This window comes from Typha angustifolia, chromosome 8 (assembly GCF_048772165.1).
Source record: "Typha angustifolia cultivar Huaian chromosome 8, ASM4877216v1, whole genome shotgun sequence".
NCBI lineage: Eukaryota > Viridiplantae > Streptophyta > Magnoliopsida > Poales > Typhaceae > Typha > Typha angustifolia.
In genome coordinates, this window is record NC_133246.1 from 1,054,565 (window position 1) to 1,077,878 (window position 23,314).

General features: G+C 38.4%; 5 protein-coding genes, 1 long non-coding RNA gene and 1 other non-coding gene across 7 annotated transcripts; all 7 read right to left on the bottom strand.

Moving 5' to 3' along the window:
- Positions 1-529: 529 nt before the first annotated feature.
- On the bottom strand, positions 530-2,368 carry LOC140765466 (uncharacterized). Its single transcript, XM_073104575.1, has 3 exons — positions 1,828-2,368; positions 1,640-1,715; positions 530-1,563 (listed from the first exon to the last, which is right to left on the bottom strand). The coding sequence occupies exons 1-3, from the start codon at positions 1,867-1,869 to the stop codon at positions 671-673; spliced, it is 1,011 nt and encodes a 336-aa protein (XP_072960676.1). The 5' UTR covers positions 1,870-2,368; the 3' UTR covers positions 530-670.
- A 4,544-nt stretch (positions 2,369-6,912) lies between these two features.
- Positions 6,913-11,069, bottom strand: LOC140765467 (uncharacterized). Its single transcript, XR_012105192.1, has 3 exons — positions 10,792-11,069; positions 10,167-10,238; positions 6,913-7,293 (listed from the first exon to the last, which is right to left on the bottom strand). It is a non-coding gene; the product is annotated as an uncharacterized lncRNA (long non-coding RNA).
- A 3,010-nt stretch (positions 11,070-14,079) lies between these two features.
- On the bottom strand, positions 14,080-14,747 carry LOC140765688 (flowering-promoting factor 1-like protein 1). Its single transcript, XM_073104890.1, has one exon. The coding sequence runs from the start codon at positions 14,711-14,713 to the stop codon at positions 14,291-14,293; it is 423 nt and encodes a 140-aa protein (XP_072960991.1). The 5' UTR covers positions 14,714-14,747; the 3' UTR covers positions 14,080-14,290.
- A 1,503-nt stretch (positions 14,748-16,250) lies between these two features.
- Positions 16,251-16,866, bottom strand: LOC140764946 (flowering-promoting factor 1-like protein 1). Its single transcript, XM_073103819.1, has one exon. The coding sequence runs from the start codon at positions 16,785-16,787 to the stop codon at positions 16,455-16,457; it is 333 nt and encodes a 110-aa protein (XP_072959920.1). The 5' UTR covers positions 16,788-16,866; the 3' UTR covers positions 16,251-16,454.
- A 418-nt stretch (positions 16,867-17,284) lies between these two features.
- On the bottom strand, positions 17,285-17,355 carry TRNAG-CCC (transfer RNA glycine (anticodon CCC)). Its single transcript has one exon. It is a non-coding gene; the product is annotated as a tRNA-Gly (tRNA).
- Positions 17,356-17,584: 229 nt separating this feature from the next.
- On the bottom strand, positions 17,585-19,375 carry LOC140764945 (uncharacterized). The gene is made up of 2 exons (XM_073103818.1): positions 18,738-19,375; positions 17,585-17,851 (listed from the first exon to the last, which is right to left on the bottom strand). Exon 1 carries the CDS (start codon positions 19,311-19,313, stop codon positions 18,747-18,749), a length of 567 nt encoding a protein of 188 aa, XP_072959919.1. The 5' UTR covers positions 19,314-19,375; the 3' UTR covers positions 17,585-17,851; positions 18,738-18,746.
- Positions 19,376-21,567: 2,192 nt separating this feature from the next.
- On the bottom strand, positions 21,568-22,768 carry LOC140764944 (glutathione S-transferase 3-like). Its single transcript, XM_073103816.1, has 3 exons — positions 22,553-22,768; positions 22,391-22,439; positions 21,568-22,130 (listed from the first exon to the last, which is right to left on the bottom strand). Exons 1-3 carry the CDS (start codon positions 22,697-22,699, stop codon positions 21,694-21,696), a joined length of 633 nt encoding a protein of 210 aa, XP_072959917.1. The 5' UTR covers positions 22,700-22,768; the 3' UTR covers positions 21,568-21,693.
- Between the last annotated feature and the right edge of the window lie 546 nt (positions 22,769-23,314).

The window sequence follows — 23,314 nt, forward strand, 5'->3', positions numbered from 1 at the left end:
TTTGCTCAGTTACAGTTCCTTGTTAGGTTTTAAAGCACTTTAACCTCATGGGGGGCCAACTAAAAATAAATAAATTATTTAAAGGCAGCACTAGTGTTAGTCCTTCCTTTGGCTCCTTAAATAATATATTAAAGAGAATATAAGCATCACAGATCACTACACATGAACAGATCCAAATCTGCTGTATTAAAAATAAAAGCCTTGAGGACAAACCAACCAGCATGGCATGACCAATGCCTTTCTAAAGTTCCATTAAACAATCAAAGATAGGTTTAGACTCTTCAAGTAGTCTTAAATTAATTCAATTTCCTTGTTTTCTCATGCCAAGGCCTTCTATTTTGTTTCTTTCTTGTGAAAACAACCCCTTTTTCTGAACATATTTGCAAATTAAAAGTACAATTTTCACTTTGCAAAACTAGAACGAACCTGATCTTATTGCTTGCTTCGCTCTAAAATAGAGAATAGAGAGGTCTACAATTACTACTCTTAATATATCACTTGGGGGGGGGGGGGGGGGGGGGGGGGGGGGTTCACAAAATGGTTCTCTGTTTTTTAAACCAAATTCTCCACCATCCCTCACTCATACGAGTAGTATAAGCTTAGGCATCTAACATTCATACATACATCTACGTACATATTATCTCTTGTAACTAATTTCTCAATGAAGCCTTCACATAATAGAACAGGAATTGGCATTCTCATCATTGAACATATCATACGAATCTTGCTGCGGTGGCTCCGAGGGTGGCCCGTAGTAGTAGTATTCCGGCGGAGGAGGAGGAGCATATGGGGTATACATGTATTCCTGAGACGGAGGATACGGGGAGTGCATGTACCCCTGCGACGCCGGCGGCATTGGAGCGGTGGCGTAGAGTGCTCTGCTTGTGCTGGGCTGCACCATGTTGTAGCTCATCACGTATGCCGGCGGCTGCGGATATGGATGCATCGGAGATGGGTACATGTTGTGGGGCTCGTGAGCCTGTTCGACGTCTACTTTCCTCTCTTTGGTCTTCTCCTTTTGCTCACTCTTGCCTTTCTCACTGTCTCCGCTACCATTAGATTCCTCTTTGGGTGCGGGTGCTCCCGCCTTCTTGGTATCATCAACTTTTGGGATCTCAGGAGGTGGGTTGGAATTTTCTGCACTCTTTTGAGTCGCTTTCGAATCGTTCTCCTTTGTGCTTGTCTTCTGTTCGACGGTGGGTTTCAATGACGTCTCTGCGGATTTCGCGTCGGCTTCAGGGGCTTTGGTGGCGTCGCCGCTGGCGTTGGCTTTGGCGTTGGCGTTGGCGTTGGCATCCGTGGGCTTAGCCGCGACGGGGGCATCTGACGGCTTCTTCTCAGAGCTTTCTGGGGGCTCTTTGGGTTCTTTGTTTTGCTTCTCTTTGTTGCCGCTATTAGCGCCAGGATTTTGGTTCGCGGGCTTATTCTTCTTCTCCAGCGGCCACAGCTCGGCTTGCTTGTTGGATTTGAGTAGTTTCTTGACTAGGATACCGGCATCGACATTTCCTTGGAGCGTCACCGTCACCTTGTTCTGTCGCGCGTCGACATCGCAATCGAACACCCCTTTTCAGGTATTCGACAATTAGACTAACAGACTGAAGGAAGAGAAGAGGAGAGAAGAGAAGAGAAGGAGGGTTACCTGGAATGCTTTTGAGGACCTTCTTCACCTTTTTCTTGCATCCTTCGCAGTGAATGGAGACTCTCAGCACCACAGTCTGAAGAACCCAAGAGGAAATGAGTGGGATAGTGAGATAAAAACTAAAACAAGAAAACTATCAACCAAAAGAGAGGAGAGAGATGCGGGTGAGATGAGAATTGTGTGAGTACCTTGCTTTGTAATGGCTCTGGTGGTGCTTCTCCTGATGCCATAGCAGAAGCTTTTATGTTTTATAATATATAGCTAGAGAAAGAAAGAGAGAGAGAGAGAAGGGAAGGGAAGGGAAAGAGAAAGAGAAAGAGAAGGTTGGTCTTTGAGATTTGAGATGAGAGTTTGGTGGGAGTAGTAGTACTAGTGTTGTTGTGTGGAGAGAATTAAAAGCCGAAGAAGAGATAAAAGAGAGGTGGGTTTAGTGGGCTTGGGGTGTAGTTTGGTGGGTAATGACTGTTGAAGCAAACTTAGAAGGTATGAGAAGGAGGGTTCGGGAAGCCCCTCGGATAGATCGGATCGTCTCCAGATCTGACTGCACGAATTGGGTCCAGAGGATCAGGCGCTGCAACGGTGGGGATCGCAGGGGATCCCGTCCCAGTCGGAGCGGGCCCACGCTTTTGTGACCCGGGGCCCGCGTTCCCGTCGTGGTAGGATGAGGATCAATGCACTTCAGTGCTTCGAATTATTTATCTCGATAAGGCTTGTCAGGAGATTAGAAATCTGGCTGCTTTCTAAATTTCTGAATCAACGAGAGTATAATTATTTGTGGGACATATATGATAGTGCTATATATCGGTTTTTGAAAATATCACCGTATATATTGTTCTTCCTTAATTTGATTTGTGTTCCTATCATTTTGTCGTGATCATTTTAGTATTAAGAGATATATATTTAAATAAACTTTGTTGTTATATCCATTAACTAAATTTAAATTAAACTAAATAAAGCAAGGATAGTGCTGAGATCGTTCAAGAATCTGAAGACTAGATATAAATTGAATACTAAGTCAACTCTTTTTTAATACAAATGTATCAAACTTTAGTCAACATATAAAATCGTCTTTAGTCTGGGATTTAAGTTATTACATTGGCAAGCTATCACTCTATGCCGTAGTTTCTTTCCTTCAAATCACTGCACTCTCAAGCTATTAAATCAAATTAAGTAGAGCCATTGAACTACATCAAATCATTAAATAATTTTCTCCACACTAATTATTTGAATTATGATCGATCATACTTACCTACCAACTTTTATAAAATATCTTATATAAAATTGATCGGTTCTCGGTAACAGCATCTCTCCTATCACCTCTCTCTCTCTCTCTCTCTCTCTCTCTCTCTCAAAAGAAAAGAAAAAAAATCCTCCCCACCACTCTCCTCTAAAAACTCTAAGATCACTTCCACCACCCTATTTGGTTTTAGGTTTAAAGTATATCTATCCTTTCAATGATTCTTTTTCTCCAGTGAATATTGAACTCAAGACTTAATATGCTGTCTTTTCACTCTCCTACAATTAAGATTTGCGGCCCACAAAATAAGAGAGGAATATAACATTTTAAGCATTTTAGTAGATTGATTATATATATATATATATATATATATGTCATCTACTATATTAATCTAATTTAATGTGTTTTGCAAGTATGTTAATATTATCATTAAATGCATGGTGCAAACTGCATATATGTAAAGGTCCAAGTATTCCCTTAGCAGTCAGTTGGTTAAATTAATAGGTTCAGCCCTCATCAATATACTTGCCAAGGATGAGAAGCACCTACATCATTGTATGTCAAGATAATCTCTTACAATGTAGTCAATTATCTTTTTTCTTACTGCTTACCCCTGAACTATCCAATGCAACATTTGAACCATTTTTGTTTTTGTTTCTATTTTTATTGTTGAGAATGTTAGAATATAAAATAGTTGGCGAATTAACCTGGTCGGATCGTTCTCTTACGGAGAACGGTTGAAGCCTTGAAGTTAGTAACGAAAACCTGAATCAAATATGATAATATTCATGGTGCAAGATAATAATAAAAGACAAGTTCTTTCCCAAAAACAAAATAAAAAGATAATAAAAGACTAGTTGTTTTAAGACTCAAGAGGAAGAACCCAGTGGTCCCTAAAGCCCTTCCTTAACTTGTAGGGAAGGGCCCTAATAAAGGAATGCAAATCCTTACCTAGTGAAAAAGTCACAGAAAATGAGAGAAGATCTACACATCTCATGGTCCCCAGTAGACTGCAAGGTTTAACATATCACATAGATAATGTAACACCTTTTTCTATGACCACCACGGCGACAAATTATTATGATCATTCTAAAGTTGATTCATTGTCCATCAAACGTAGCAGATCTTAATGTGCATTCTATGTTTCCAGTGATGTTCAAACACGTAATACCACTTGGAAGCTTCAAAGAGAAGCATCTCATTGGCCCCACAGAGCATTTAGTAATATTGCAAGGGATAAAACAGCACCAACCTCTTTGAGAAAGGTAATTATTCTTGTGCTTTTGCCTTACTCCATAGATACGAGATAAACTACACCAAGTTAAATATCTCTCTTAATAATGGTATTAACTTTGCAGTATTAATATTTATCCTGAAAGCAGTACATAGAAGAAGAATAATAATAGCAACGAAGACGATGGACAACATAAGGGGTATATTGTGAGATAGTAAGTGCTTAAGACTAATAGTATGTTGATATAAGTTCTGGAACCCATTAGACTATTGAACTCATTAAAATTAACAGTAGAATAGTCTTCAAAGAACAATCCACCACTAAGAGATTGATATTTACAACACGAAGATAAAAATAGCAGATATACTTTTATGGAGTAAAAACGAAACAAAAGATGTACCTTGCCTTATCCTGTTTTATGGTCATTCTGAGAGATGCTCTGCTGCACTGTAAATATCAGGACCAGATAGTAATAATAATTTTGGGACCACCTGGTCATCCATCAGTAGTAAAATATTTCGTCAGTTCAAATTGTACTGTTTCAACGGTGGATTATTGCTGATATTGTACCAGCCAAAATATAATTATTAAAAAAAAAAAATTATACTTCGTCCCTCACTTGAATGTCTGCTTTAGTCACCAAGTAGTTGATAAAAAAGAGAGGCAAGAGATTAGAAGGCCAAGGTGGCAAGGTGCTTTAAAGCCTTCTCCAGTTCTCTTCTCAGAAAGAGCTTCCTGCAACGCATTAAATACTATGTTAAAGCAAAAGAAAAGGCAAAGGATAAGAGAACATTTGTTTCTTAATTAGGCTACCAATTCTAATTCTCGCTCTAGTTCATTTTGTGAGCTCAAGTACCTGTATTCGGTATTCCTCCTTGGTCCCTTCAGCAAGTTTCCGTTGTCAAATACTCAAATGGAATATTCCAACATCCTACGACCTGAATTATTTTGTCTTGTGATACATCTTTTTCTTATTAAAATTGTGACATAGAAGAGTTGCAAAGGAAATTTATGTGGGACTAGCAGAAATGGAGTACCCTGGTATGTCTCCCCTTTGACTAAGAGGTACAAAGTATTGATCATACCTGATCGAGTGACCTTTCTGCTCACCACTAGATACGAGGGTATTCTTTCACTTCACTTTCTAACTCTCACTATACTGGGCCCATAACCTGCAACGACAAGCTTTTGGCTTAGAATTTTGCTTAGCCCTACTTGCAAGGCACAAACAAGAAAAACCTTGGGTTCTAGAAATAACAAAAGAGGAGAGAAACCTTAGATTGAGAGGTTAAATCATACTTTTGCATGATACAGAAAAGCTTCGCCACCATGATGGAACCAAAGAACAGGCACTTACCAAAGGCATTGTGTTAGGTCTGAAGCCCACTTTTCTGCAAGTAAAAGTGGAAGTAGTTAGCTCCCCCAATACTTGAAACGCTGCAACGAAATGGATGATGAACTGCTTTCCTGCATTTAATCATGAACCCAGAAGGTACACCACAATTGAGTCAATAAATATATCCAATAGATAACCAAAATCTGTGAGATATTTTCTGAAGGCACCATTTCTAAAACATCAAAGAGGATCCTTAACTGTTTGGTGTTGTAAGAAAATAGATAAAACCCAGTCTTACTTTTAATTTACTTTTGAGTACTTGGGAGCAGTTCCAACTAATATTACAGCCTTGGCCAAAAATGCACTCTTCTTCGTTAACTTCTCATGTCTCCTCGTGACCGACCACCGATTATATTCTTTTTCATCATTTCATAGCTCTTGATTTGCTGTACAGTTATGCATGAGGAGACATTAACTTCATGCATGATTTCCTATTAGGTAAAAAGATGTTCTATTCTTAAATTTGGAATATAAATCAAAGTATTATTATCGTAGCTCATAGACAAGTATAAATTAGTAATCTATCAAAACAAAATGCGTCATGCATACTGTAGCTGCAGGGTGGTTCTCACTATCAAAATTTTGGAGCATTGTTCTTTGGTTCCACCTGTCTTTACTGCTTTACTAGAAAAGATAAAAGTGAACCAAAAGTCTTTGATTTGGGAGAAGATATGCTTACACCTATTATTAAACGCAACATATCTAAATAAGTACTGTAGATCCTGCATTTTGATATCCCCAGCCATCAATTGAAAGATCACAGGGAGAAGAGAAGGTATTGATAACTAACTGATCCTCTTTGCAAAAAAGAATGCTCCTAATACTGAAGATATAATTTTTCTAATACCAAGCTAATGCCATCCTTCAAAGTGGAGCACTAGACCTATTGGTTTCCACTTTGGCAAGCTTTATGTTTTATCTTTTAATATCACAGCCATGCTGGATGACTTTAGGTCACCTTTGTTGGCTGTAGGTACTCTGCAGTTGGCATGAATGTGTTTTTCATATAAATAATGTTCATAAAGTGGTTTTATATCCTCACATGTGCATTTGTAGATAGTTTAATACAAATTGTCTCTGTAAATAAGTTCCAGAGTAGGTGATACCTCAAAGTACTTTTCAGATTAAGTGTCCTGAATGCTTAATATTTTTATAGACCACACAAAAGTTATCAGTAGCAAACAATTTTGCTGTTGTTTGATTGCAACACTTGACAGCATCACTATACACCAATGTTGGCAGGATTTTTCTGCCCACCAACTGCCCAATGCTAATGTGGTGTGCTAACATCTCTCTAATGAATATTTGGATGTCACTAATCTCAAAAAATTAATTTTAAGGGGAAAATTTAAATGAAAATTGAAAACAACTAGCTCTCTCTTGAAAATGGTGTGACATGTTCTATATCCACAACAAGTGGTTTTGCCCTTCTGTATTATTTTGCAAATCATGCACACAACAATGAGAACCACTGGAGTTCTTTTTGGTTTTTCTTTGCCTTCTGAATAACAATTGTTTAGAAGTCATAATATGAATGTGATTGTGATCTAACAACTACTCTAAAAGCCAAACTACATCTCTATAATTTATGATCATAAAGTGGATTTACATCCTCCTCACTGGTGCCTACTGACATCAAGGTCGACCAGGAGAGTCTCGAGAGAACCATCTCCTTTTGGGTCACGGCCATAGGATGGAGGTGCTCGTCCAGGAAGCTGTGGGAGGGTCTCTTCTTTGTCTACTTACTCGAAATAGCTACTCCCTAGAAGACAACCTGGAGCGGAACCCTGCATGCGGATGGAGAAAAGTCCCTCATCCAAGTATTAAGTGTTTACCAGGGAGCCTTCGAGGTCTCCCTGAAATACTAGGCAGTGAAGAAAACTCAATCAAGAAACAGTAAAGAAGATATGTAGAGAGCAAAGTAACAGAGAGTCCTAGAAAAGAACCTCTAAATTGGAAAATGTAACAATAGAATTGCATGGAAACTGTATATCACTATATTGTCATCTTATATATAAAAATCATAAAGATAGAAATCAAACAGGTAAACAAGAAATAAAAATTGCAATACCAAAAAAAAAATAAAATAATAATGAATGAAAAGAAAAGGAAATGAGAAAGGTTATGAACTTTGCTTGATTCAATAACTCTGACAATAGATTCCAATCATCAATACAGATGCAAAAAATACTTCAATAGCAAAGCAGCAAGATATTGAGTTTGGAAAACTAATACAGTAGTGAAGATGACTATTGGATTAACGAATTAAATCATTAGTAAACAAAAACAGACTAACCAATTAAATTTACAATTATCAAAAGGAAAATTATTCAATAAGATTTAAGAATACTAAAACAATAAAAAAACATATTAGCAGTCAAGCCTAAGAAAAGAAAGATCAAATAAATTAAATGACAAATTTTGCTTAAACATTTCTAGGGACAATAACTAAACAATAACACCTGTATGGAAAAGTATATCCCGCACATATTGACAGAGAACAAAACATTTACAAATCATAAAAGAAGAAGAAGAAGAAGAAGATACCAAAAGTAAGAGGAAATTGAGATGACAAAATGAGAAGAAAGTAATAAATTACTAGAAAAGGAAATCTTTCTTACTAAAACAAATAAAAGCTGATCATCAGAAAAAGAGAGTTTTCTTCTTCTTTTTTGAATGAATGCCCTTTAGGCTCAGTTTAATTATAAAACCCACAAAAACATCAAACAATACAGGAGACTACACACAGCGTATAGCTTCAGCTAAAACAATCCCAAAAGACTAGTAGGGCACCTGACATCAGGGCTCAAGCCAAAAACAACACAACCAGACCAACCACCTATTCACAACACATTCAACACAAACTCTCTATAATACAGAGAAACAACTACACAAGCAAATAACCTCCTAACCAGCAGACTCGCAAACCACAAAAGACAGTTTAGCAAATATTCTGTTTAAAAACCACTCCAAAAAACATTGCAATTTGCAACTAGAGTCCTTCAAGACTCCTCTCCTCCTGATCATCCTCTCAAATTACCAATCAGATGAAGAGAGAGTGTTAACGACACTTTAAGAACATGTGAAAACTATAAATGAATTTCAAGAAAATCAAGATAAAAACAAGAAAATTAGAGTAATGAGCAAAACTTAAGTTAAAAAATACATAGAAAAAATATAACACAAAAAGTGATCACATAATTGGAAGTGCACTACAAAGAGAAGAAAACCAAAAGCAAAAAAACTAAAAAAAAAAGGAGGAAAGTGAAAAGGAACAGAAAACCCCATAAAAGTAACTTAAAATGGAAAATGTTACAAAAACATTATAAGCAAAATTATATGTCCTTTAATATAAGAAGCACAAGAATAGAACCAAAAGGATAAATAAGAAAGGAAATAAATAAATATCACTAAAAAGAAGAAATCATAATGAAAGAAACAAAAAGTAGGAAGAAAAGGTAGTTTCCTTATAAATTTGCGTTATTATGCTTTATTCAACAACTGTAATATCAAATTTCAATTAACTAGAAAAACATATAGGCAAGCTGGAAGATGGTTCAGTATGGAAAATATGAACAATGATGACAATAGAAAATGACAACAACATATTAACAAACAAAAAGATTAATTTAATAAACATCAAATAGTAAAATGCCCCAAAGAAGGAAGATGAAGTCCACAGAAACACGTATATCGATACAAAAGTAATAATGTCCATATATAAGGGAAATTAAACTAAAAAAGTAAAGAAGATGAAGGGCAAAAAAGAATAAGAAAAAAACTAGGATGATGCAAGAAAAATGAAACAAGATAATGGAAAACAAAATAATAATAAAAAAACAAATTTTCAAAGTAGAAAACGTAAAAGATAAAAATGATGGAGCAATTAAATTAGAAGTTACATAAAAATAGAAAAAGATAGGTCAAAGAGATAAAGGGAAAGATAATGGAAGTGATATTTTCAGTATTTTTAGTCAGTTCTGTCATTCATGTAAAACTGACGAAATTAAATAATGAAGATCCAGAATAGCAGAATGTACTCTAGCTGATGATCTATAGAAGTCTAATGTTCTCTTTGTGAATCTCATCCAGACTTTCTAAAACATGGAATAACATCAGCCAGATGAAATTGTAAAAACATAGTTGACATGTCAACTAGACTCTTGAATTACCTGAGAGGTCAGAAAGAAATTCAATTTTTATGTTGTCAATTGCACTCTCAATATGAAAGTGACTAAATCCATTGCATGAGCAAAAGTAGCCAAAATGTTGTAGTTTGCAACGGCCAGTTCTGATCAATTAACTATACCAGAAAAGGTTTATAATTGCCTTATGAGAAAAAGTGACTTCAGCTTTGAAATCCAGTCGCATTACGAAATGAAGACCCTATCAATTACAAATAACAACCTAAATAAAGACAAACGGAACCAGAACAACGGTGATAAATACTACATAATAAGTTTAAAAACTTACATAACTAGAATTAGCCCAAAATCAATTAAGATTTGGTGATTTGGTCAGTCTAACCAAGTTGAAGTATGCAGCAACTTAAAAGTCATCCAAATGGCTCATTAGATGCTTTGTCAATATCAAATACTTGACGGAAAAAGGATAACTTTTGCTAGAATTGAAGTGATAAAAAGTTACAGTATATCCTTACTCTTATAAGGCAGAGGATGACATCCTGGATTCTGTGGTAAGTACAATCCTTTTTGCTTTCACATTGGATTTCCTATTATTTGCATAAGTTGCGACGATAAGAAGAGGCCTTGAAGTCCACAAATACAAAACCAGCAAATGATCTGATGAAACACTTCTAACCTTTTTTGGCATTAAAACAGGTCAGTAATGTTTTAAGAAGACAGCTTTGCAATCTTAAAGATGTAAAATAAGATAAACTGGTTATAAATAAGCACCAAAATAGACCTAGTGTGCGTTGATGTTCCAGTTCTTACAGCAGGTATATTAACTAAATACCTAGTTCTCCACATTTCTCGTATCTCTGAATGAGTTTTGCAACATTAAGAAAAGCAGGAATAGCAGTAGCAGAATCCACCAAAGGATGAATCGAACCCTCTATCAATTCTTTTATTAGTCATCACTATTGAATATGAACAGGACGCTCTTGTTAAATGCAAGAGTCAATTAGTTCATCTACACCAACAAGACCTACACTTAATTATAGACATCCAATGCCAACGAAGAACTGTACCATATACTTCTATAATAATAACACAAAGAAGCCTCCTCTATATAAATCTATCATCACATAACTCATCTCTTACCTATCCCTCTCATCCAAGGTGTCCGCCGGAGCATCGCCGGACCAAATCGACCTCATCGATCGCTTCGCCGGTGAGTCAACTCCCCCTCCTCAAGTTTAGTTTGGTGTTCTTTCAAGTATCCAACCTTTCGCCTTCGTTTCCTTGTTTTGCTTTCTCGTTGTTCCCCATTGCTTGGTTGGTCACCATGGAGCTCGTCTTTGCGTGCCATCGGTTCCTTGCTTCCATTCCATTACACTCATCTCCTACTGCTCTCTCTTTGACGACGCCTCTCCCGCTTTCTTTCTCCTTCCTCCCTTTTCTTTTGACTGCTAGATATGTGTGAGTAGTTGGGCCCTTGCGGCCCAACTCGTAGGTTATCTGCGGCCCAAACTTTTGGGTTTCCACTTTAATTTACTTAATTTGATTATTATTATTATTTAATGCTTGTTAATTGGCTGATTTAGGACTCAGTTTGGCTGAGGTGGCGTTTGTTTGGTGTTTTTTTATTTTTTATTTTTTATTTTTTATTTTTTATAAAATAACAGCAACTATTCTAATAGCGAAGAAAAAATATATATATTTAATTAGATAATTATTTCATCTCTCTTTATACATATTAAATATATTATTTAATTCTTATGATTAGTTACATGTATTTTTATCTTATTGCTCTAATTTTTCGATCACTAATCTATGTTCATAAAAATTGAGTTGCAATAAATACATAATTTGAATCATTGGATGAAAGTATACGAATAGAGGTACAGAGGGTGCACCTTTTAATTTATCCAATTTGGTTTATTTTTAAAACTATTGGGTTCGGCTCGAGCTTTAAATGAGACAAGCGAGCAAGCTGAAGCGAGCAAATTATAATTCTCATATAATATTTTCTTCTCCTATTAACTTGTAAATCAAGCACATCACCTTGTAAAGTTGCAAGCGATCATTTTAGACACCGGAAAGTATACATAAACGAAAAGAGTGTGCTGTGCGTCTTCTACGATTAACGATTCCTTACGGTAGAATCTGCTAGTGTTTGTGGGCATCTTGTGAAAGAGGAGCTCTAATTTTCTTTTAAGAACATATGCCTTCCTTTTATATTGGTGTAGCCAAATGTGTACTAATGCGTAGAAAAGAAATTAATTAGGGAGCACTTTCTTTGTTTAATCTTTCTTTACTTAATCATTTAATATCTTATATCTCTCTTTTTTTTCCTTATATTCTCCCTGTTATTCCTCTCGAAGGACCACTAAATTAAAGGCTATATAAGCCAGGCAGCTTAGTGCTTCTTCGCCAACTAAGCACAATGTTTTAATGAAGCTTTTTCGATAAGCTTCTCTAGGAAAAATCACAAGTAATTTTATAGACTAATGATCTCCAGCAAGATTTTATACAAAGAGAATAATGTAACATTGCTATAAAGTTTTTGTCTGCTTGATCGTTATGTCACTGCGATATGTGTTGAAAGGCACAACTGCTATCATCAAAAGGTAGGATTGTAAGGTTTTAGTTTAACTCTTCTGCTACGCAAAAATAAGAGCTAAAAAAATATATTAGACTGTTGTCTAAATTTTACGTAGAAATATGGGCTATACTATCTTATATATTCACCTAGATCCACTTGCAAAAGGAAGAAGAAGCCACCATAATCCATTTGAACAAAGCCTCAAATCCCTACAAGTAATTCTGGAGTCCCATGCTTGAGGACAGGGTGGTGCTTGTCTTCTGTCGAGATACCTTTGGAAGAGGATTTTATGACTGCTGATCATAATCACAAAAGGTTGGAGATATCTCCAGCTTTATAGGAATGGGTCTTAAGGTGACACCCAGAAAGGACATTTGTACCACAGATCGATCCAAATTGATATAAAGAAAACAACAGGACAAGATAGGATATCATCAGATCAACTTTGGAACTTGCATGAGATGTATAATGAAGTAATTCATGAGAATAACTGTCATAGTTGTCATTAATTAATAGGACGGCTACTTGGATATGTTTAGTTTGCAAGCAAGAAGGTAGGAATCAATATGATTGCAGGAAAAAGATGAATTTTTACTATAAACTTCCTGTTCTGCATGGATTCCTTTCATGTATCTTTTTTCTGTCAACATAAAATACTAACTAAGTTTTGTCAGTTTGGTAATTATTCCACAGAAGCTCCTCTCTGCATATATTCCTTTGATCTTTTTATCTTCACTGATGTCGGAAAAGAAGAAAAAGCCGCGCATAATTAATATAATAGCATTTTGGTTGAAAGATGAGGTGTGTCCTTGCGTGAGCTTGCTAGTTTTTAATTGATTTACTTCCCACAGGTTTACTTCAGAAAAAGAAAAGAAGAAGAAGAAGAAGATACTTTCCCACAGGAAATAACTTGAATATGACATAAGTATATCAATTAGTCTCTGTGGTGTTTAAATGATTAGTTTAAAGAAAATTTCTGAAGTAAATTATCCTGACTCTTCTGAATTATATGTGGCCTTCTTTCAATCCTTCAAACTCATCATTTCAAGTATATATAAGTTCTTTAATAGAATAATCACTAATAAGTGGACTACAACTCTTCTTCTTCTTCTTCTTCTTCTTCTTTTTTGTTTGAGGATATATAAAGAGAAAAGTAATTCCCTTCTGGATAATTCATCTGCCATCTCACTTGAAGCACTTATTGGAAAACAATCTTCCACTGAAGCTAGAATTCCTCTCTGGGGGGCCAGCAGTGGAAGAAAGCAGCAGAGTACTTTACAAAGTTTGTAAATTCTAATTCTCAGAATAATAGTTAGCATTTGGCACCCCCTGCAGGATACTAATCCAAGTATAAATGCCATCTATCTCAATGAACCTTTCGTCCTTTTCTTTGTTCTTCTCCTTTAGTTTATACTACTGGCTTATATATATATATATAGAAACATTCTGAAGAAGAGCAGAGTTTTGATGCTTCCAGCAATAACTTTGTGGAGTATGAAACCATTAGGTTTGTTCTTTGAGGCAGTGCACCAAGCCACACACGTGTCATCTCATGAAAAGCCTATTCACTAATTTAGATTTTGTCTATGATCTATCTATTACGAAACAGATCCTCTGCAGCACTTATTGCAGGAATTTCCTGCAGTTGTAGTACTTACAGTTAAAAGTAGATTCTTTTACATCTTCAGTTATGCTGCAGGTTGTCTGCTGTCATTGGCGAGTTGCACTCCTATTCATCCATTCACTGATTTCCAAACAAAACTAGATCCATTTAGAACAGCTTAGTAGGATGTTATCTTTATATCTTATATCATATGCACTCTAATACCAAAAACAGGAGAAAGTAGAAGGAAAGATACTGCTTTCTAGCTTTATACAATTTTACTGCACAAAATACTCTCCAAGTTTCACACCATTTCAACATAGTACACAAACAATCTATACTTGAGAGTTTCTCTATCACCACACAATGAAGACATACATTAAACAAACTCAAAGCCCACACCAACTGTATAATATCCAAACATTATCTCACCATATTGATGCTTCCACGCTTTAGGCATCTATAACCCTGAAGGACTCGCGGTTTTTGACGACAATGTCATACATGTGCATGGACTTGAACTGCCGGAAGTCCTTGGGCAGCGAGATGAGGTCGACCGAGGAGCGCTTGTGGAATTGGAGGAGATCAGGATCTTCGTAGTATCTCTCCCATCCTAGTCTGGTGAGCTTACTCTCTAGGGAAGCATATGAGTTGATGACTTCATTGGTAGGGGTGTGGAGCAAAGCCTTTCGTCGAATGGTGGACGCTTGCTCGTTCGCAGGGTTCTCCACGAGCCGTACCACGCCATTCTTGAACACCCAGACTCCAGACATCCTTGATTCCAATAAAGAAAGAGAGAGAGAAAGAGAGAGCAGAGAGAGAGAGAGAGAGAGATAGTGAGAAGATGTAGGTGATGGCTTTGGAATGAGGTGCATGAGGTGTATAAATAGATGAAGTCAGTAGTTCAGAAATGGCAGTAGGACATTAGGTGGGGCAGAGAAGAGGGCCACATTTGAACTTATATATATTGGCTGTGGAAATGGCAAGTTCTTATGTGTGGGGTCTAAGTGCTGGTGAGGTCCATCCTTATTAAGATTCGAAGGCCCTCTCTCCTTCCAAAAGTTTTATTCCATGTAGAAGAGAAACTTAATGAGAAATTGGAAAACTGGAAATTGTTTGTGAAAGTCTTTTGACTATACAGCTTGTGGCTTGTGTTGTGTTACAGAGAATCTCAAATGCTCACGAGGGTCAGAGCAGAGATGGCATCTTAATTCGTTAGGCGAAGTGAAAATTTTGACCAACAAGAGTTAGGTGATTTTGTGAGAGTCTTATGGGACATAATAGTATGTTTCTTTTCCTAAGCAATCTCTTATATTATTAGGAGGCATGTTGAATAAATTTTGCTGGAAAGAATACAACAAAATATTTGATGATCAGGCTTATGATATAAGATTGGACACTATATAGTGGTAGAATCCATCAATAAGCTGCTGTTACCTCATTGAAAACGACTGTGTTGCAGTACTGATCCAAATTTTGTTTTCACTATCTACAACTTTTAAGATGATGCTGCTGCACTTGACTGTACTTTTTATTAGTTGCTAGGGAATACTAGAATACTAGCATTGTGCTTGTGAATGAGTTCAAAATGTTTCCAGTCTACATTCAAAGATTGGTTGATTTTAGGACTCCCATATATCGCCCCATTGGCATGATTCATATACTCTTCAATTATAGCGACCCGCTAAGTGATAATTCAATGAACATGGCAATTCCTTTTATATGTTGGATTTGATAGTGTTACAATGACTTAGTAGTAGCAATTGTGTTGCAATTGTGTGGTAACTTAACAAGTAGACCCACTTCTTTTGACAGTAGTAAAACAGTTACATATGCTCTTTTACACTAATACATTAAGTACTTCACAAATGAGAATTCTCTCTCTTATTATTATTATTATTTTTGAATCTAGAAATGGTTTCCTGCAATGCAACTGTAGAGTTAGTGGAAGGGGAATCTATGCTTACTTTATAATAAATTCAAGTTTAGGTTTAGTGCTTGCAGAAGTCATTAACTTTTAAGGAAAGCCTGCCTAACTACTTTGAAACTTTCAGCCTGCCAGCTTATCTAGAACTCCAATACTTGCTTGGATCCTTCCATCCTTTTCTCTCTTTTGTAGGAAGAACAAAATTTTAAGTCTTGGAATGGTAAAAGCAAGTGAGATTCCAACTTACCATCAATTGCATTAAACATAAGCCAATCGAAAGGATCATGCATCAAAGTTGATCCCTGTTTCACATTGCCATTTTGAGCTCTTGTCTACTGAATAAAAAGCGTGTCTCACATGAAGGTCAGGTAACTGTAGCATTGCATCTTCCTCTGCTTTCACTTCACACGTTTACTAATCGAATCCCATGAATTAGCTTCGTGACATCTATTTGAATGATTGGACTTAAACCCCGAGCATGTTGTTAACATAAAATTTAATCGAAAGGAGAGTTCATTTCCTCTGATTAATTACACCATATTGTTCTACAGAATCCAACAGCAAGTAACAATTAATACAAACCTCACAGATTTAAGAAGGCTACAAGCTCTTCTCTCGTACAATGGACATGAACATATATATGAAACACAACCATACATCACATACCAAACACTAAAGCAAAGGCACTACTAGCAAGTATTTTGCACGTCGATAACCCTAAAGGATTCGCGATTCTTGACGACGATATCGTACATATGCATGGACTTGAATCGAGAGAAGTCCTTGGGGAGAGAGATGAGGTCTAGAGAAGGGCGTTTATGGAACTGGAGGAGGTCAGGGTCCTCATAGTAACGCTCCCAGCCTAAGCTTGTGAGCTTGCGTTCAAGGGAAGCGTAGGAGGCGATGACTTCATTTGTTGGAGTGTGGAGCAATGCCTTGCGGCGAACGGTCGACGACTGCTCGTCCGCAGGGTTCTTGACGAGACGGAGGACGCCATTCTTGAACACCCAAACACCAGACATTAGTGCTTACCGAGTCTTTCTATCTTATGCCTTGACGGAATGCAATGAAGAGGAGGAGGAGTAGTAGTAGTAGTAGTACATGGGGGGCCGGGGTATGTATGTGTATATATAGATGGGTTTTGAGTATTTTAAAAGAGGAAAGAGGAGGAGAGAATAACATGTGGGGTTATCTCATTAATGAACATATTTATCTGATGTTTAGCATTGGGTATAAATGGAGAAAGTTTTATGCTTCAGTTTAGAGAATAGAGAAAAGACATGTAAGGAGTTACTATGGTTGAGACAATTTGCATATTAAAAAAGTGAGAATAAAATTTGGGGCATTGAATAAATTCTCTCACCGAAGTGGCAAGGAGGGATATCAATACCTTACCGATTAAATTAGACAAGAATCCTTGAGTAGCCATCGCACGTGTATATCACACGGCAATTCATGATTTTTTTTTTTTTAAAAAACGTTTTAGAAAAGGGAAGTAAAAATTTAGTAACTCACTAACTGCGCATCCGGGGAATCGAACCCCGGTCAGTACCGTGGGAGGGTACTATGATACCACTACACCAGATGCGCATGTTACTATAATTCAGACAAGATATGATGAAGTAATATATATCTAAAATACGATCACTAAATTTTACTCTGTCGTCAGTAATGTGAAAGAATGCACTGCAATGATTTACATTATAATCGCTGAAGAGAAACAAACAGTTCAGATTTGCTGCATGTAAGGAAAAGAAATACATCCAGATGATCCTATTGATGTCTTCCACACACCACTTCAGTAAATACAGGATACATATTCTAGAGTAGTACGCAATCACTTTTTCTTTTATCACTGTTCGAGGAAGAGAACAAACGAGTTGCTATTGCAATGAATTGTTTGTAGATAACAATACTAAAGGAAAATTAGGACCCATCACTGCCCAGGCACAAAGAGACCCACTTTTAAGGTATTGCAACAAAACTATAGTTTCAGCAACACAGTTACTACTAATCTGTCGGGAAACCACATAATTCTCAAGTCGCATGAGAGGGATTGGAACCACCCATTGCTTGTTTAAGATATCTGCAAAAAATAACATGAGAACTCAGTCATCTGAGTGAAAAAGAAATTTTCCAAGACCACAGAAAATATAAAAAGGTCCCAGAAGGTTTTCGGGCGTTACGATCAAGTTTACATGAAAGCATATTGATGTTTGTGTAGTACCTTTATCCAAGCAGTTCTTAAGGAACTAATCTTACTGCTTTAGTTATATCATGATCGCAAAACATCGGTGCTCTAAAAATATTGGTCTGTGTGTCATTGTCCAAGATAAAGAAAATTGCAATTAAATTACTAAAAGCTGCAACTGACCAGTTTGACAATTAAAGCTGATAACAAACACATGAACATCACGTATTATTTCTACAAATGAGAAAAATATCGATGATTGATCACTTCACTTTCGGGTCCAAGTTATCTATCACTAAAACAATCTCCACTAGTCCAATTTTCATAAATTGGATACACGATCATCATACCTGGAGACTTGAGACGTGACATCACAACAAGCTCATAGCCAGCAAAAGCAACCTAATCTCACTTACCCACTGTAATGACTCCATTCAACTTTATTTGTTGTTTGGTGATCTTCTTTAGTGACTACATATACTGATTCATATAGTTCATCTCATTATACACTGTAATCTAACATCTTGTGCTCCAACGTAAATGTTTTAACATATTTCTTTGAAGTCTAATGACATTTCAGAAATAAAGTTCTTCAAATCAAGTTGGTTTCGGGCCAAATCAAATTGATCTTGGTTTCGCAATTCAAATCTTTCTGCTCCAATTTGGTTAAATTAAATGCTAAACGAAACTAAAAACTACTAGAACATAAGGGTAACGAGCAGGTGTGATCTGAAGAATATAAAAGAGAAGCGTGTAAATAAATCAAAGACACAAACTTTACCGGGAAAAATCACGCGAGCTCCTCCTCGGATCGCAGGTACTGCCCGGTATCCGCCTGGTGATGCACGACGACCGCATTCGTATCCGCCTTGCGGCAATCCTGTGTCGACCTCGCCGCGACCCCGAAACCCAGCGGCAAATCCGACATGGATAAAACCACAACCCCATCCCCCGCCTTGGTGTTCTCCGTGATCCTCGCAAGCATAGACTTGGTCACCGAGTTGCCATAGAGGAAAGTCATCTCCGACGCAGGCTTGAGCCAAACTTTGTGGCGGGCATGGGCAGCAAGGAGGTCGAGGCAGTGGACAGTGAGGTGGAAGGCGCCGGACTTGGTGAGCTTACCGATGGGCGTCCCGAGCGAGGCAAGGCGGGGGCGGGAGACGGAGATGGCGCGGCGTACGAGGGACTCGGAGGCATAATAGACGCGGTTCTTGTGGAGGCGGAAGCAGTAGCGTCCGGGTGTCGGGTCGGGGCCCTCGACGGCTGGGCGCTCGATGAGGTGCTTGAGGTTGGGACCGGTGAACTTGAACAGCTTCTCGAACACCGCCGTCGTCTCCTTCTCGTCCAAGGGCCGCATCGTTGCGAGGCTGCGACTTTGGGAGAAGGATTAGGGTTTTTCTTGCAGGGGGTTTGGGAGGAAGAGCCGAAGAGATAAAAAAAACGGACGGGAGGTAGGAATGGGCTTTAGTTTGGGCCTAGTCAAAGCTTATGAAGGTACGTGTGAGGCCCCATGGCCCTTGATGACCTGGATTATTTTAGCCGATTTGGGTTCAGATTCGGGCCGGGCCGGGCCGGCCTTAGCGTCGAGAGCTTTTTAGGCAACCAAGTACAAGCCTAGAGTAAACATAGCAACTGATACAATAATAGACTCATTTTAAAATATAAATACTATTCATTAAAATTATATCTTATACCACACTTTATATCAGATGAATAATTACTTATGAAATAAAAATCTCATTTTAAAACTAATAATAAAAAAAAAAGAATACGTATGTTTAAATTACACTCATTCTAAGTTTTTTAGTGCATACTATGAGATAGAAAAGAAAGGCTTATTATTGGCGTTGCGCACTATCGTCTATCGTCCTTTGGGTTTTTCACTTTTAAGCTGTGCAATGCTCCAACTTTAAGTTATGCTTATTAGAGTGATATATTCTTTTCTTTCTTTCTTTTTTTAATTAGAGTGATATTCCTAGTGTCTACTAAAAGACAACCCACTCCAGAATAGGGGTGGCAAAAATTGACCCGACCCGATAACCCGACACGACAACCCGACTGTTAATCGGGTTTGGGTTTAGTCTAATCGGGTTTGGGTTTAGTCTAATCGGGTTCGGGTCATAAATGGGTCAACCCGCCTAACCCGATTATTAATCGGGTCGTGTTCGGGTTTATACCACTGACCCGCTTGACCCGTTTAACCTGTTTAAGTAAACGGGTCGGGTCGAGTCGGGTCGACCCGCAAACCCGCCATATATATATATATATATATATATATATATATATATATAAGTTTTTAACCCTAACCCTAATACTCAACATTAGTTGAGTGAGTCCCCAAATCGGCCAAATCCCGATCTCGCAGCCGTCGCACCTCGGCCTTTACCATCGCCCCTTGGCCCTTACCCATGCTCGTAACCGTCGCCCCTTGGCCCTTACCCATGCTCGCAGTCGTTGCCCCTTGGTCCTTACCCATGCTCGCAGCCGTCTCCTCGTCGTCTTCTTCCATTAGATCAGCTTAATGGTGCAGCGACCGAGAGGGCAATGATGGCCGCGGCGGTGGTGGAGACAGCGGTAAGCTCTTGCTTCCATTAGATTGGCTTAATGGTCTTCTTCCATTAGATCCCTTCTTCTTCGAAATCCCATCATCTTTTCCCTTTCTCCCTCTCACCTCCACCGCCGCCAATGGCAAGCTCTCGTCGCCATCGCAGCCTTCTCTCCTCATCTCCGACGGGCCTCCTGCTCTCTTGCAGCCTTGCCTCTCCTCAGACTTCCAATGGAAATCCTAAGGCCCGATCTTCTCCGATCCTCCCTCTCGAGGCCTCGCTTCCACCGCCACCCTTCTCTCCTTAGATCTCCGACGGATCACCATCCTTCTTGCACGCCTGCCCACCCGCCCCATCGCCGTCGCTGTCGGTCGATCGATCTACCGCGCCATCGCCGTCAGTCTCCAATCTCTATCATTGAGGAGTTGGATTTGTTATCGACTTATAGTTGTAATTAAGGATTTGTGTTAGGATTTGTGGGTTAATGGCTTATATAATTGAGAGTTTATTGTATAAAAGATTCTATTTGTGTTAGCCCAGTCAATTGTATAATAAATTCTGTTTGAATGCACGATTAATGGCTTAATATTTATAATTATTATTTTTATGTTGTATAAATTTTGAGTTGAAAAGATATTATTGTATAATGTATTATTTATATAGTGTAAATTAGTAAATATTAATTTTTATATGGGGTTAAATAGTAAATAATTAAATATTATTGTATTATTCGGGTCGTGTTAATACGACCCATTTTTTAAGCGGGTTACACGGGTTGTGCTGTTTTAACCTGACCCATTTAATAAACAGGTTACACGGGTTGTCGTGTTACCCGTTTAATAAACGGATCGTGTTCGTGTTTACTAAATACAACCCGTTTAATAATCGGATCGTGTTCGTGTTAGGGAGATGTTGACCCGACCCGAATCTGACCCGACCCGAACCCGCTTAACCCGACCCGATTGCCACCACTACTCCAGAATATATGAATGTAATAAATGCACGCACTTCACATTGCCGCATTATAATATTATACAACTTTTAATTAGCAATATATATATATAATGAAATCGAAGGTAAACATATCACCAATTTATTTCATTAATCAAAGGTCGACTCTCCATCGTGAGAGATAGAGAGAAGAGACGGATACACTTCTAGATAAGATCAAACCCGAAAAGGTCGGTGAACTCAGATGGGGATGCCCGCCGCGGTCTTCTTCCACGCCGGCCTGGAAGACACGTCATCCCACCACGCCTTCACGTGAGGGCGGGAGGTGATCAGATCCGCCCTGGGCGTCTTCAAGAGGTAGTTGGCGTACGCCATGTGGTTCAGGTCCGCGAGGGTGAAGGCATCGCCGGCGAAGTACTTGTTCTTGGCCAGGTGGGCCTCGTACACGTCCAACACCGAGGCGAGCTTCGCCGCTTGCTTCTCCACGACTGCCTGATCTGTCGTCCCGCCGATAATCGGCTTGATCAGGAGCTCGAACACGACGGCCGAGATTACCGGCGCGAACTGCTGGGCTTCGACCTCGAGCCACACCTCGACCGCTGCTGAACCGGCCGGGAGGAGGTCCGTCCCGGTTCCTTTGTACTTGCTCGCGATGTACCGGTTTATGGCACGCGATTCTGGACGAGCGGATTAGAAAGGAGAAGAAACCATTATTAATTGCACATTCACCCTTCAAAAAGAGGGAAATGTAACAAACAATCGTTTATTTATTTAAAACCTACATCATTTTGTTTATGTAATTTACACCCTATACTTCTAAGATTTCTAATTGGACTCTTTTACTCTTTTTTTCCTCGAATCCTAAGGGATAAAGATCTGAATAAGAGATCGTAGAGGGGTCTAAAATGATAAAGAAAAAGAAAAGGGAGTTAATTACCAAAGAGAACGACGTCTCCGTCCTCTAGCACAGGGATCTGACCAAATGGCTGCAAAAGAGTATGCAAAATTAGAGATTCAACACCCCTCCTCGCTAGAACAAAAAAAGGAGAAATAGTAGTAGTAGTAGGAGGAGGAGGAGGAGGAGGTGTAGATCTGATACGTTGAGGGCGAGGAAGTCGGGGTGCTTGTGAGCGCCAGTGCGGAGATCGACAACAGCGAACTCGTAATCCAACCCCTTCTCGTTGAGAGCGGCGGTGCATCGCACGGTGTTTGTGGACATAGGCATCCCGTAGAGCTTGATCCCCATCTCTTCTCCTCTCTTCTTCTTTCTTTCTTTGATTTGAGAAGTGCTGCTCTGGGTGAAGAGGGAGTGCTTTAAAAGAGCACCGAAAGGTCTAGAAATAATGTGACGCAGACCACGCGGTAGTAGGTAATAATTGCTAATCGATTTATGAGAGAGTGGGGCGATTTAATTAAGAGTCAATTGGCCAATTATTATTTTTATTTTTTAAAAAAAGGACAGAGAAGAAGTGAAACGAAAGAACAAAAGGGGAAAAATAGTCTCTAATAATTACTCTCTCCTTTCTCCAAGACAAGAGAAGAAAGAAGAGCTCATATACCCAAATAAAAGGAGAAGAAAAGATTCTCTTCCTCTCTATTCTTGTAATTTCTCTTTCCTTCGGCCCTTCCAGCTGACCACGTGCGGATAAGTCTAACATATGCCACTTGATTTTTTTTTTGAGCTAACGTGGCACGGTCATTGTCCCAAGATGTGAGAGCTGACTATCTACGAGGTCACCAACCAAAGTAGAGACCAAAGTAGAGTCCGTAGGTATCTTACTCATGACCTAAGATGTCATAAGTTTAACTTCAACTCTAAATAATATTATAGAAAAATTATTTGGTGGTTGGTGGTTTGATA

What these genes read in the sequence shown, in the direction of transcription:
- LOC140764944 (XM_073103816.1), bottom strand. Translation starts at nt 22,699, where the DNA reads ATGGGGATCAAGCTCTACGGGATGCCTATGTCCACAAACACCGTGCGA. An exon ending in CCGACTTCCTCGCCCTCAAC is followed by an intron (nt 22,440 to 22,552) that starts GTATCAGATCTA and finishes ACTCTTTTGCAG; the next exon opens with CCATTTGGTCAGATCCCTGT. An exon ending in CGGAGACGTCGTTCTCTTTG is followed by an intron (nt 22,131 to 22,390) that starts GTAATTAACTCC and finishes CCGCTCGTCCAG; the next exon opens with AATCGCGTGCCATAAACCGG.
- LOC140765466 (XM_073104575.1), bottom strand. Translation starts at nt 1,869, where the DNA reads ATGGCATCAGGAGAAGCACCACCAGAGCCATTACAAAGCAAG. An exon ending in CAGAGCCATTACAAAGCAAG is followed by an intron (nt 1,716 to 1,827) that starts GTACTCACACAA and finishes TGGGTTCTTCAG; the next exon opens with ACTGTGGTGCTGAGAGTCTC. An exon ending in GGTCCTCAAAAGCATTCCAG is followed by an intron (nt 1,564 to 1,639) that starts GTAACCCTCCTT and finishes ATACCTGAAAAG; the next exon opens with GGGTGTTCGATTGCGATGTC.
- LOC140764945 (XM_073103818.1), bottom strand. Translation starts at nt 19,313, where the DNA reads ATGCGGCCCTTGGACGAGAAGGAGACGACGGCGGTGTTCGAGAAGCTG.
- LOC140765688 (XM_073104890.1), bottom strand. Translation starts at nt 14,713, where the DNA reads ATGCACCTCATTCCAAAGCCATCACCTACATCTTCTCACTATCTCTCT.
- LOC140764946 (XM_073103819.1), bottom strand. Translation starts at nt 16,787, where the DNA reads ATGTCTGGTGTTTGGGTGTTCAAGAATGGCGTCCTCCGTCTCGTCAAG.